This window comes from Oncorhynchus gorbuscha, linkage group LG11, assembly GCF_021184085.1.
Source record: "Oncorhynchus gorbuscha isolate QuinsamMale2020 ecotype Even-year linkage group LG11, OgorEven_v1.0, whole genome shotgun sequence".
Classification (NCBI taxonomy): domain Eukaryota; kingdom Metazoa; phylum Chordata; class Actinopteri; order Salmoniformes; family Salmonidae; genus Oncorhynchus; species Oncorhynchus gorbuscha.
The window spans coordinates 49,331,760-49,345,465 of record NC_060183.1 but is presented as its reverse complement, the minus strand read 5'-3'; the positions used below and the strand labels follow the sequence as shown (position 1 = coordinate 49,345,465).

General features: G+C 42.1%; 1 protein-coding gene across 4 annotated transcripts in view; it reads left to right on the top strand.

Annotated features, from left to right (window-relative positions):
* The window catches only part of LOC124048858 (small conductance calcium-activated potassium channel protein 2-like), a 39,073-nt gene that overhangs the window by 17,749 nt on the left and 7,618 nt on the right, over nt 1–13,706 (top strand). Inside the window, exons 3-8 of one of the 4 annotated variants that reach the window (XM_046369979.1) lie at nt 1,899–2,317; nt 2,696–2,837; nt 4,051–4,161; nt 4,359–4,486; nt 7,842–7,850; nt 11,174–11,243. In XM_046369979.1, the coding sequence (XP_046225935.1) occupies nt 1,899–2,317; nt 2,696–2,837; nt 4,051–4,161; nt 4,359–4,486; nt 7,842–7,850; nt 11,174–11,243 (879 nt within the window). Of the gene's footprint in view, nt 1–1,898; nt 2,318–2,695; nt 2,838–4,050; nt 4,162–4,358; nt 4,491–7,841; nt 7,851–11,173; nt 11,244–13,706 lie in introns of all 4 variants that reach the window. The other 3 variants (XM_046369982.1, XM_046369980.1, XM_046369981.1) reach the window with 3 other exon arrangements.

Genomic DNA, 13,706 nt, shown 5'->3' with positions numbered 1-13,706 from the left:
CATTAATACAGGTAACGAGTGGAGGACAGAGGAGCCTCTTAAAGAAGAAGTTACAGGTCTGTGAGAGCCAGAAATCTTGCTTGTTTGTAGGTGACCAAATACTTATTTTCCACCATAATTTGCAAATAAATTCATAAAAAATCCTACAATGTGATATTCTGGATTTTGTTTTTCTCATTTCGTCTGTCATAGTTGAAGTGTACCTATGTTGAAAATTACAGGCCTCTCTCATACAGGCCTCTCTCCCATCATTTTAAGTGGGAGAACTTGCACAATTGGTGGCTGACTAAATACTTTTTTGCCCCACTGTATCTATTTCAATGATTCAAGATTTAGTCATTTATTATCGCTAAATATATGATCTAGGTCATTGATGCCATTACGCTTTGAGGAATGGGACAGCATTTTTTTCTCTAATGAGGATCCTAGAGTTGTACTAAATGGGTGTTAGTTGGCAGGATGTCAAGTCATAATGTGTGACTTATTTATCTCCCAAGTTTTTGTGCTCATTGTGAAATCTGAATTATTAAACGTTCTGGTGTTTTGACTGATCTGCTAACATATTTGGTTGATATGTGATAGATTTCAGACTTCTCATTTTGTTTGAGATGAATTGATCTTGAATATTTAATTCATCTTTCATTCTTATTCAGAGGTTTAGACAGTGGGGTAGACAGTAGGAGCCATGGGAAGTACATACGTTACAGGACCAATTACAAAAACTCAAACAGAACAGTTGTTTGAAAAAGTCAGACGAAAGACCAAAAACAAATTTGCATAATCATGTTCCCCACACACTGGAGGGACAGATATCTCTTGATGCAGCGCCAATAATTTAAGCATCATAGGATGGCTTCAGTTAAAATGTGTTAAATTTCCCTTTATATTGAATGGCTGAGGTCACGGTGAATATTGCTCTGAAATTTGATGACGGCAACATTTTGTGAAGTATCTCCCACCAGTTGTGACAGCCCATATACAACCCATAGACCTTGAGGTGATTGAGTGCAGGAGCGGCTGAGGTGGACTATCGGTATTGCGTGTCAGAGAGGGGAATGATTTGACAACTGTAGAGAGGAAGCTAACGTTGCTCGATTTCATTTAGTCTGCAATCCATCTGCAGAGGAGTATGCCGGGTGCAAAGGAGGAAGCCGTCTCTAGAGACAGAGGGTAGTAGTTTATCTGTAGATCATAAACACAGTCAGATAGATCACTTTGATTGAATTACACTGAGGGGTGTATTTGGTCTGTCGGTAGGGGACGAGGCCAATGAGGGCATCAGTTCAGGGTGGATGGAAGCATTGAGCAATAAACTGCGGGACTGGTGGATAGCTTTAGACTGGAGTGAGAGAGATGAAAGGTGTTTATGTGGAGAAAAAGTGGAAAGGAGTGGAGGCCAATGAGGAAAGGAGATGGAGAGGAGGTGTACAGCACAGCTGAGTGTGGATAGAGGAGGATAGGATAGAGGAGAGTCATTAAAGGTAGTGAAATCAGTCCACATCAAAGCCCACAGTGGAGTGGCCTACCTTCTGCTCTGTGGCCAGGCGATAAAAGACCTATGCTAATGTGGGAGGTGGCAGATGTTCTTATCAGTTTAATGCTTTGAAGTCGGAAATGTTATCCACATGCAGGAGGTCCCATAGACTTCCGTGACAGAACCGTGTGAAAAGTGTAGCGAACGCTAACAGTTAATAATTGGAATCACTGAACGGCGATCAGTCAGAAACCTGAGTTCATTCATTTCCATTGATTGAGTGTGCTCGTAATAGTTTATGTTTGAAAAAAAATCTATTTAGAATGATGCCATAAGGATTCAAATGCAAGGCTGCATTTAACTAGAGCTAGTTCAGTAACCTCCATCTGCTTCCTTCTCCCCCTTCATCCATGTTGTTATTCAGTTATTCATGGTAGACAATGCAGCAGATGACTGGAGGATAGCCATGACCTACGAGCGCATCTTCTTCATCTGCCTGGAGATCCTGGTGTGCGCCATCCACCCCATTCCAGGGAACTACACCTTCACCTGGACAGCGCGCCTGGCCTTCTCCTACACCCCGTCCAAGACGGACGCAGACGTGGACATCATCCTGTCCATCCCCATGTTCTTGCGGCTGTATCTCATCGCCCGCGTCATGCTGCTCCACAGCAAGCTCTTCACAGACGCCTCGTCCCGCAGTATCGGGGCGCTCAACAAAATCAACTTCAACACACGCTTCGTCATGAAGACCCTGATGACCATCTGCCCTGGCACCGTGTTGCTGGTCTTTACCATCTCGTTGTGGATCATCGCTGCGTGGACCGTGAGGGCCTGCGAGAGGTCTGGACCTACTGCCCAATCGCTGTCACGCTATGCTGCACAAAGCACTGCATGAAACATAAATAAGACCCCATGGTTTGGTCAGGGGGAACAGACGTTAACTCGTTGTGCATCCTACTGGAGGCTTACATCCAGATATAGTGCTCCCTCCTCACATTCCCAGCCATACCACCATTTTTGTATGCAGATCTTCTGCTTGGGAATGTCAAGGGATAGACAATTATGGCCCATAGTTTACGTCTTGTTAGGCGATAGGAGAATCAGTTTACACTTTATTTATATTGCACATGAATGAGGCATGGATGTACTGTACGTATGATGTATAAGACAAGTATTTGGCAAGCTGACTCCAGGCTGACGCTATACCTTCTATTCCAGATACCATGACAACATGGACATAACCAGCAACTTCCTAGGAGCCATGTGGTTGATCTCAATTACTTTTCTAACCATTGGATATGGGGACATGGTCCCCAACACTTACTGTGGAAAAGGAGTCTGTCTCCTCACTGGTATTATGGTGAGCCCTACACTCTTACAAAAAAAGGTGCTATCTAAAACCTAAAATAAATATTCAGCTGACCCAATAGGAGAAACCTTTGAAGGACCCTTTTTGGTTCCAGGAAGAACCCTTTTGGGTTTCATGTAGAACCCGTTCCACGGAGGGTTCTACAGATGTCAGATCTTAATTTGACATTTTTTGTCGCACAAGAAAAATAAACCTGCACTAATAAACCTGCACTAATTTTCAGGTACTCGCAAGGCTCAACTGAATTTCCTGATGCAGCAGGAAAATTCTCTGTGCCAAAAGAGTGATTAAGTTAAGATCCGACATCTGTACATGGTGTCAGGACCCGGTTACGAACCCGGGTCTCCGGAGTGAGAAACAGTCACTTAACCAACTGAGCCACGAATAGTCGGCAGAACCCAGAAGATGAGGCAGACACAGCAGTACTTGAGATGGTGTATTTAATGAAGTAAAAAGTTAAGTTCTTCAGGAAAACATGTAACTCCACAACCTCAAAAGGAATTTCACAAGAACAAAGGTAATCCTCCAAGAAAAAAAGGTAAATCCACAAGGTGGAAGGTATAGCACAAAAAGCCTCAAAAGATACTCAAAAAACAAACAAACAAGAACAAAAAAACAGAATTCCACAAGAGAGTCCACCGGGATCAACAAGAGTTCACAGAGTACTAGGGCTGGGTGCTAACATACAAACACAGAGCAAAGAACTAAGGAAAACAAAGGGTTTAAATACAATCAGGGGAAACGAGGCACAGGTGCAAATAATAATGGGGATCAAGGGAAAACAAAAGGTCAAAAGGCACAATGGGGGCATCTAGTGACCAAAAACCGGAACAACCCTGGCCAAATCCTGACACATGGAACCCAGAAGGGTTCTCCTATGGGGGACGTTTATTGCAGAAATTATATTACATTCTCATGCCACTGCGTCTCTCTTTTTCAGTGCTGCTTATGAGGTATATTTAAAAAAATCTAGCCTTTGGGTATCTGACTTTTAAAAAAAACCTGACAATATATATATTTTTTAAATCTCCGGTGGGGTGGCAGTGCAGATTCATGTATATTCAGAGGATATTAATTTGAGAATATATATATTTTTTTTAAGCATCATTTCCTAATATTATGCTTCTAAAAGTAGGTTACATCTTTTTAAACGGACACAATAAAGTCAACCTTTATAACGGTGTCTGTCTGTTGTTCCTCCCAGGGAGCCGGCTGCACAGCCTTGGTAGTGGCTGTGGTTGCAAAGAAACTGGAGTTAACCAAAGCTGAAAAACATGTTCATAATTTTATGATGGACACCCAGCTGACAAAAAGAGTAAGTAAATACGTTACTTGCATGTCGTTTTACATTTTTAAATGGTAAAGAATCATCTCAGCTGCCCTGTTTCCCTATTGTGAAGCATTTCAGGAAGACCAAGCATGGTTGAACATGGCTACAGTATGCTTTCCATTACAGTAGGAGTGTTTTATTTACCACAAACGGTGTTTCTAACCCTACTCTTTGTGTGTCAGGTGAAAAACACTGCTGCAAATGTACTCAGGGAGACGTGGCTCATCTACAAGAACACCAAACTGGTGAGGAAGATGGACCATGCCAGAGTCAGGAAGCACCAGAGGAAATTCCTCCAAGCCATTCATCAGTAGGTACTCTGCCTAAAACTCTGCTCCTGGCAGTGTGGTAAATACATATTTCCCCTTGGTATCTGCAGTCTAACACTTTCTCATACCGTACAGTATCAAAGATGAGAATACGAACCTGAGAGCTGAATTGTTTGACACCTGTAGCCCAAATTTATATTTACAATGTGGAATATTTACAGTTTTTTCTTTTTTCTTGCTCATTTCACTCCATTGTTTTGTAATATTGATAAGTTGGAAGGGTGTCAGGAAGTATTTAGTTCCAAAGCATGTCAGTTGTGCCCTCTTAACAGCTCAGAGGTCAATACTGTGGGATATCTCAATGGCAGTTACACAAATTATGCAGATGATATGCACATCGAAAGTATTTACTTCTGTTTTGAGAAATAATGAATTATAGAAACAGTTATGCTATATGAGTATGCACAAACATTTCCAGAAACGCTCATAGGCCAATGATCTAACTTTAAAGTTGACTTGGTAGTAAGATCGTTCTGATGCTAACGGATAAACTCTATATCATCATGTAGTGGTGTTATATTGGTGTTACTGTGCTACTGCAAAGTGGTAGGCTATAATTGCAAAGTAGTCATTCAATCTTTTTTATTGAAAGCAATTTACTTACTAGATCAGGAGAATGTAAAATGACTGGGAGATCTTTCTCAATTGCTGATAACTTATCTGCACTTAATTACTAGTTGTCTAATCTGGTATCTTCAAAGCAACTGTAAACCATGACAGATGTGCTGGGAAGGGCCCAGACCCTTTTTTACCCTAACCTAAACTATTCATGATAAACTCTTGAGGACCATTTTCACTCCCCTGCCTTCTCAGTGGTGACAGTAAAACCTCTCATCTTTCTCTCGCTCCCTCTTCCCTCCCCCTCTATCTCATCCTGCATCACCATGATGTAAGGAACTGCCTGTTCTATTGCTTGTCAAGATGACTGTGAGTGTCTTTGTTGTGTACCTAAAGTCTGAGCCAAATATCATGCTGACCTCTGGGCCTAACCTCTGAGTTGTTCCTTTAGCATGTATCCTTATGATTAGCCAGTTTCCCTGTCAGGTAGTTTCTTAGACAGTCTACAGGGAGAATGAAAGTGCTCTCTATCTCTAAAACCCTATTGATTTCCATGTCCTCTCCTCTTGGTGTACCGAAGCTGTCTTATAAGCCTAAGCCTACTTCTAACACTGTATTTTCCCCATTTTAACGACGCAACTGACTATCATATCAAACGCAATGATATATTTTTCCTCTTTGAGATCTGATCTGGTTTACATTACTATGATGACTAGGGTCTGATTGTAATCATATGCATTAGTGAAAATGTTCTCTTGTTTGATATATATTCTGTGTTGTGATGCGTTTTCTGTGTGTTAACGGGTCTGTGTGGTCTCCTGTGTGGAGCTTTTAATTTGCTCATGATTCGTTTCATCACTTACCATGATGACATTAAGAGTTTCGATTTTTGAAAGGGATTACAGGTAGAGAGTAATGGCTGCTTCTGCTGCAACCCCCATCCAAAATGCGACTGTTTTATAGGCTTCTGTCATAGTTGCGCAGGCAGAGGTACTATGTCTTTTATAGCTGAATTCAGGCTATTTGTGGTAATGACAGCATATCATGTCATCCTCCTCTTCTCTAGGATGAGCTAATAATGGGAAACCCTCAGAGCTTTGGCAGAATCTCCACAGGACCAGATTCAGTTGTAAAACGCCACATCCACCACTTTGTTCAAGGGCATGCCCATCTCCCCTTTTATACAGGCTCAGTAAGCTGTATGAAGAGGGAGTGGGTCTTAGCAGAGGAGTTGGGGTTCAGAAAGCACCTCCTGGTGTGTGTTAAGTGATGCCTGTGGCCTCAGCTGCAGGGTTCAGCTCCAAGTGTGGGCTGCCTGGGAGAATGTACATACACTGTGTGTTGGGAGGAGTCAGTGGCCACAGAGAGGGTGTGCCTGGGAGCATGCTCATCCCTCAAATGGAGCTGTATTGCATTAGTGGAAACCAAGAATGTTCTCAGGGCAGGTCTGCCAGTTTTGACTAGCAGAAGCGACTTTTCTAGCAGGTTCGGATAATTAATGTGTTGGTTAGGAAAATTAACGTGGCAGGTTAGGAGAATTGGGTTAGGAAAATAATTAGGATGAGCTAAAATTGTCCCTGACGCAACTCGAACATACCTAGCTACAACCAAGCCTGTCCTGAGAACAGTCTTGGTTTGCTCTAATGCGATGCTGCTCAAGTGGAGGGCTGGAGAGGGGTCAGTGACCTGTCTTGAAGCAATAGTGGTGGGAAAGTATGAATAATCCCTATGCTTCCTCCTCGGGCCTGAGCCATATCAATCGCCCTGTAAGATCCTCCACCAATAGCATTTTGGGGACAGGTCTGAGGGGAGGAGGAGGTAACTTTGTTCTTTTTCCATGGTCTCTGCAGTGTTCCTGGTGAAAACCAAGATAAATGTTAGCTAGAGAACGTGTCAGACTGCCACGGCTGTCTGTCTGGTCATTGGTTCACTCAGTGAGGCTGGTCTGACAGTGCTGCATGTCTGATAAACTGGGCCGGTCTGTAGGGGAGGATTAGGACAGGACCTCGTGGAGTAGCTAGCAGGTGCCAGATCAGAATAATGTGACAGGAATATTGAAGCCTTAAACCCCATGATTCCTTGGTTATCTGTGGTGAGGCATAGCTGTGAGGTAAAAAGATACTGCTGCCACCCGAGAGGTGCAGTGGTCTAAGGCACTGCATCGCAGTGCAAGCTGTGCCACTAGAGAACCTGGTTTGAGTCCAGGCTCTGTCGCAGCCGGCCGCGACCCGGAGACCCATGGGGTGGTGCACAATTGGCCCAGCATAGTCCGGGTTAGGGGAGGGTTTGGCCGGCAGAGATGTTCTTGTCCCATTGTGCACTAGCAACTCCTGTGGCGGGCCGGGCGCAATGCACGCTGACACGGTCGCCAGGTGTACGGTCTTTCCTCCGACACATTGGTGCGGCTGGTTAAGCGGACAGTGAGTCTTGGCTGGGTTGTGTTTTGGAGGACGCACGGCTCTCGACCTTCGCATCTCCCGAGTCCGTACAGGAGTTGCAGCGATGGGACAAGACTGTAACTACCAATTGGATTCCACGAAATTGGTGAGAAAAAGGGGGGAGAAAAAAAAGAAAGATGCTGCTCATAGTGATGATGGTATTAAGTGGATGTTAGTGTTGTTGTTATTCAAAATGGCAGCAGTGGGATTCAGGTTGCAGTACCCAGGCCTGAACTGGAGACTGATCCTGCCATCTGGACGCATTTATCTGATGTTGTAATAATTCATTTGTCTATGTTATGTTTCCTTTTTTTCCCGTTTGTGTCGACCAATGCAATAGAGCTCGAAAGTAAGTCTTCGCCTCACATGTAGCTACAGAAATGTTGTGTGCATGCAAATGAGAGCTTGCTTTTTTGACTCAGTGATGTGAGAAAAATTACACTCCTTCATTTGATAAGTGAAATTCATACCATAGCTACACATTTAGATTTCCCATCGAGTACTGATTGATCACACAATGGCACATAATGTACATTTGTCAGGAACACTATATTTCATTTTATATAGTTACACAACACCGTTAAGATTTTTATTTGTCTTTTAGATCATTTACCTGAACAACATGAGGATTAGGCCAAAATAAGTTAATAGGATGAACTAGTGACTAGCCTACAAAAACTCAGCATGGTATATTTAGACAAGCAAGACCTCTCGATCAATTCCGCCCTACTTTTCTTCTGTCAAAGCGTTACACATCTGCCAATTAAACATCAATGCTCATGTTCCCATGTGTCTTCCTTTGATGAATTTCAATTATGGGTGATGGAGGGTGTTATTCTTTCCATTGTTGCATGAATGTGAAGAGAATTTGATATTTAATCAGAAAGCAAGCCACTGATTAAACTCCAATAAACTGTGCTTTCATGAACTGAAGGATGACCGCTAGTGCTTGAGGAGAGGAGAGGCTTGCTGTAATAACTACAGAATAGAATCAGGTCAATGTTTACTCCCCCTATCAATCTGCTACATTAACTAGGGCTTGGGGTCATCTTTCGCCTTGTGAAACCATTGTGACGTCTGCTACAGTTACATTTCCTCCATTTCTCTCTTGGATGACTGGTAGCAACAAAGACAGTGGCCATTATGAATACGCCAGTAGAATTCACAGATTTATTGAACCTTTATTTACCCAGTTAGTTTCATTGAGATAAAAATATATTGTTCAACAGAGACCTGGTATGTAGCTCATAGCTGCACCAAAGTAGCCACCCTCTCCTTAGTCTAGTGTAATGGCCTTAGTTTATCACATTGGTGTGACCCATTTGTCTAGCTACAACTAGCATGATGCCTGTACACAGCCAGATGTTTTACAATATGCTGGAGGAGATGAGAGGATTATTTGGCAGGCACACAGACCATCCTCTGTATAATGCAGTTTGACAGTCCCCTGGAGTCTGCGCCTATCCAGGAGGCAGGGATAGAGGCAGGAGGGAGGTTGATGTACAGAAGGAAGTGGGACAGGAAGCAGCATGCGTCCGTTAGCTTGGTAGCTCAGTAGAGGTGAGACAGGGACACGACCTTAGAGGGGAAGGTCAGGTTAAGCCTCCGGGATCTTGTCCTGCTTTAAAGATATTGTGCTGTAACTGACACAGCATGAATCCCAGTAGTCAGGCAGACACAGCCGGGGCAGGGCAGAGTCGGGCTGCAGAACGGCCTGGCCATTACACTGAAGACCATTTAGGATCAGTCTTTTCACAGCGAGGTAATCAGGGGTCATGACAAAGAGAGCATCCCAGAGAAAATATATGGTGCAGCACTACTGAGATTGCCTTAAAGAATTCAAAAGGGCATTGAAAAGCTTAGCATAGCTGTTTTCCCCCTGACGAATAGCAAAGCAGTTAAGCACCAATTGAAAGACCAGGACCGCACAGGAACACTGAATCACAGAAGGACATAGAATATTGAGCATGAGTGGGCAAGATGCTTTCACATTCTGACCCCAGCTTCCTGCCTGCCTTGTTCATCAACACCATTTGACAGCTATTGGTCATCCAACCGTGAAATGCAGAATTCTGACAAGTCTTACATCTCAACTGCACAAACATTTTAATGTTGATTCTCTCATGTCTTTCACTCTGGTATCTTTTTTCCTTTCAATTTGCCAGATTACTTAACAATAAAAGTGCTATTTTTGCAATAACATTGGCTAGTTGTTTTAGAATGTGCTTCTTTTGGACCATACAGCTACCCCTCACTAGCTGTTGAGGCATCGTCCTTTGCCTGTAGTGTCCTTCAGTGGCTCCTGTAGTGCCCCTTGTTGCTCTAACCTGTCATCTAGCTCCACACATTTCTGCCTTTGTATTGGAATGCCTAACAATGATGCTCCATTGCATGAGACTAGATGAATCTGGGCCTATTAGCAGAGGGTCCCTGAAGACCCCTCGTGTTCTCCTCCTTGTTCTATGGTGCTGTACACCCTCAAATTCACACAGTCTAATTAGAGCCGCTAACTCAAAGCCCATCTCATCAGTTTATACAATTAGTCTGAGAGCATTGGGTTTTATCTGAAAGAAAAAGCTGGTCACAAGGGCTATGTTACTGTCATGCCTCCAGCTCACTGTGTGTGTTGGTCTCATTCTGATTTAGCATGCAAAACGGGTGGTTGCAGGGGGGAGAACTCTTGATAGTTGCTGTTTTTGACTCCCCAGTGAGTGTGGGTGATAAACATTTGCTCTAGTAGCCTAATTAAACCGGAGATTTGAATTATTTAAGCCAGCTGTGTGGATTAAAGCAAGTTACTAATTTCACTCTGGCTCTTGAAGAAGTGTATTTTTGTGTTTTTAACTGGTCTGCATCACCAAGAGAGAAAGGCCTCATACCAGCTGGATGAGTTTCTCACTATGTAACAATGTAGCATATCACTGTTAGTAACTAGGTCATTTTACATAAGATACAGTACCAGGTGGATGTTCTCTTTGATCAATAACTGGTATACGACATAAAGCTGCAACTTTACTGTAATCGTTGTTATCCTTTTTATGATACATTTGATTCATTTTATCATTAAATTCTATTTTACAATGCTGTATTTATGTTGAACAATGAATTAATACCTGCTTTTGTGTAGAGTTTGACTATCACAGCACCTTAGTTGGAATAGCAAAGTGTTTTTCTATTTTGAGAATGAAAATGATCTTACTCGAAGGTGGATTAAATAATTCACAAGAATCAAACAGAGAAACGTCTTCCAGGTGTTTGGATGAAGCTTTTAGCATGTGTATAAATGTTTGTTATGGTTAGAAAACCAGGTCCCGCGACGTATGATAGTTTATATACTGCATTAATCGTTTATTTCAGCTAAATCCCATTGCAACAGATTGTATCTACCTAGTTGAGCCCTTGTATATGCCTTTGTCTCTAGAGTTCAGGGGCTGGAGATTTACTGCAGTAATAGACACATTCTCCTCTCTGGCAGCTTCTCCACTCTGTGGTCTTCACTTGCATGCAGTCAATCAAACTGTCTGAAACCAATCCTGCATTCTCTACACACATCCTGTGCATGTCCTAGGAGTGAGTGCTCTCTGTGTGTATTCCTTCTGTGTGCACAGATCTGTTAAACCCATCTTTACCGAATAGATACATTTATTGGGTTCTGAATGGTCTTCTGTTCAGATTGAGAAGTGTTAAAATGGAGCAACGCAAGCTGAATGACCAAGCAAACTCACTAGTGGACCTTGCAAAGGTAAGCTGGACTGACAAACGTCACATATTCCAGTTTATTTTGGTTGTGAAGTTTGGTTGTGCATTTGGATTGATCTCTATCTAACCCACTTTTTGATTTGAAGGATTCCATGTGATACATGTGATATCAATGCATTGGGGGAATTAGTAACACATTTTCATATAAACAAACAAAGTCTACAGGTGTCAAATAAACAGACTTTCCATATGAATGTTAAGAAGAACCAGTTGTGTAATGTCATTGAAAGAAAATAAGATGCATTATATTTCTACTTCTTGAACTGGGTGCAGGACAGCCTGGTCCCAGATCTGTTTGTGCTCCTGCCAACTCATTGGCATGACAAGGAGTTGGCATGATAGCACATTAAACAGACTGGCTCTCAGGCTAGATGCAGGAATGTTGTTGGTGGAAACATACAGTATCTTGGTTTCAAAGATTATATAACGATATACATACTGTCAGGGGTGGAAAGGGGGGGGGGGGGATCCCTATGGGAACCCTCCATTGTAAATTCCTTGAATTCAGTGCATTTGTACATGTCAAAATGAAAAATGAAAATGAACTACATGTAAAACTGCACATTTTTGCATGTCAAAATAACTTCCCAGAAGGAACCTGGTTTCATCAGGTTCCCTCCATTTCCACCTTGTTGTAGGTGAAAACCTACAGTATCTTTGTTTTAAAGATTATATAAAGGAATGCATATTATTTTATGAGATCAGGATACCCATCCTGATAGGTACGTCAAACTAATTTACCTTTAGGTTTGGTTTCCCAGACTTAGATTAAGCCTAGTCCTGGATTAAAAAGCATGGTCAAGGAGAGTCTTGAAATGGCTTTTTAGTCCAGGAGTTTTCTTAATCAGTGTCTGGGAAACCACACTTTGATGGTATTGAACACATTGCTATCTTTCAGCAAATTTCTCTTTGGTGGTGATCTTGTGATAACAGACATTGACACACCTTAGGGAAAGACTAGGCAGAGACCTAGCCTGACGCAACAAAAAAATACAGTATACTAACCTGGAAAGGGAGACATGCTGTGAGTCTGATGTGAGGATTCAGCCAGAAACAATGAGAGAGAGGACTGACATTCAAATGTCCACCACAGTCAAATTGGTTTCAGGCCACCATGCCACAAAATACATTAGTTAGCTAATATCACCTTATCACAGAGTGCTATGAAGGCTCACAGTGAGTTAGGAGAGGATTAAGATTGGGGAAGAAAACAAGTACAGCCCATTCGGCCATCTTTAATCAATGTCATAAGTGGCTCTCGCCATCAGAGGGCAGCATAGCATTAATCATGACAGTACATGAGCTCCCCGTAGATAGATGGAGATGTATAATGGAATTTCAAATAACTTTGGCAGCTGCATAGCCTTTGCAAAGCTATGAGAAATCCCTCACATAGCAGTGGTTTCCCTACAGTTGTAGCAATTTCGGGCAGAACATAAAGCAGTTGGGGATCCCGAGTGGCGCAGCATCTCAGTGCTTGAGGCACCACTACAGACACCCTGGTTCAAATCCAAGCTGTATCCCAGCTGACTGTGATTGGGAGTCCCATAGGGCAGTGCAGAATTGGCCCAGCGTCATGGGTTTTGCTGATGTAGGCTGTCATTGAAATAAGAGTTTGTTCTTAACTGACTTGCCTAAATAAATAAATAAATAAATATATTAATACAAGATACATTAATAGTGTGGTAGGTCTACAATTACAGTATCCTAAACACTTTTTTTCAGCATTTGTCCTCAAACTGAATTACCATTTCATTAATAAAAATGCAGGATATTTATTTATTACATGTTATTTAAATTTTCTACACTTTGATTTACGGAGTCAGTTGGTAGTCATTATAATTTCAGCTACTTTGGGGTTTTGGGTATACATTGGGTCAAAGGCCTATGTATACCCACATGTCCAGCTTCCTGGACCCAGTATCGGCTAAATCTGGGTCAGTGAAATCAGCCCACAATTACACAAGCATTTTTGTGCCTCAATTGAATATACTTACAGTCCCAGTCTACCCTTCACTGAGTTCTGGTCATATTTTATTAGTGTTATATTATAAAGATTTAATGCATTCCCAGTTTAATTTGCTTATGATTTACAGAGGCATACTCTTGACTCAGTTGATCTACAGTAAAAGTTGGTAGTTTGCATACACTTAGGTTGGAGTAATTAAAACTTTTCAACCACTCCACAAATTTCTTGTTAAACAAACTATAGTTTTGGCAAGTCGGTTAGGACATCTACTTTGTACATGACACAAGTAATTTTTCCTACAATTGTTTACAGACAGATTATTTCACTTATAATTCACTGTATCACAATTCCAGTGGGTCAGAAGTTTACATACACTAAGTTGACTGTGCCTTTAAACGGCTTGGAAAATTCCAGAAGATTATGCCATGGCTTTAGAAGCTTCTGATAGGCTAATTGACATAATTTGAGTCAATTGGA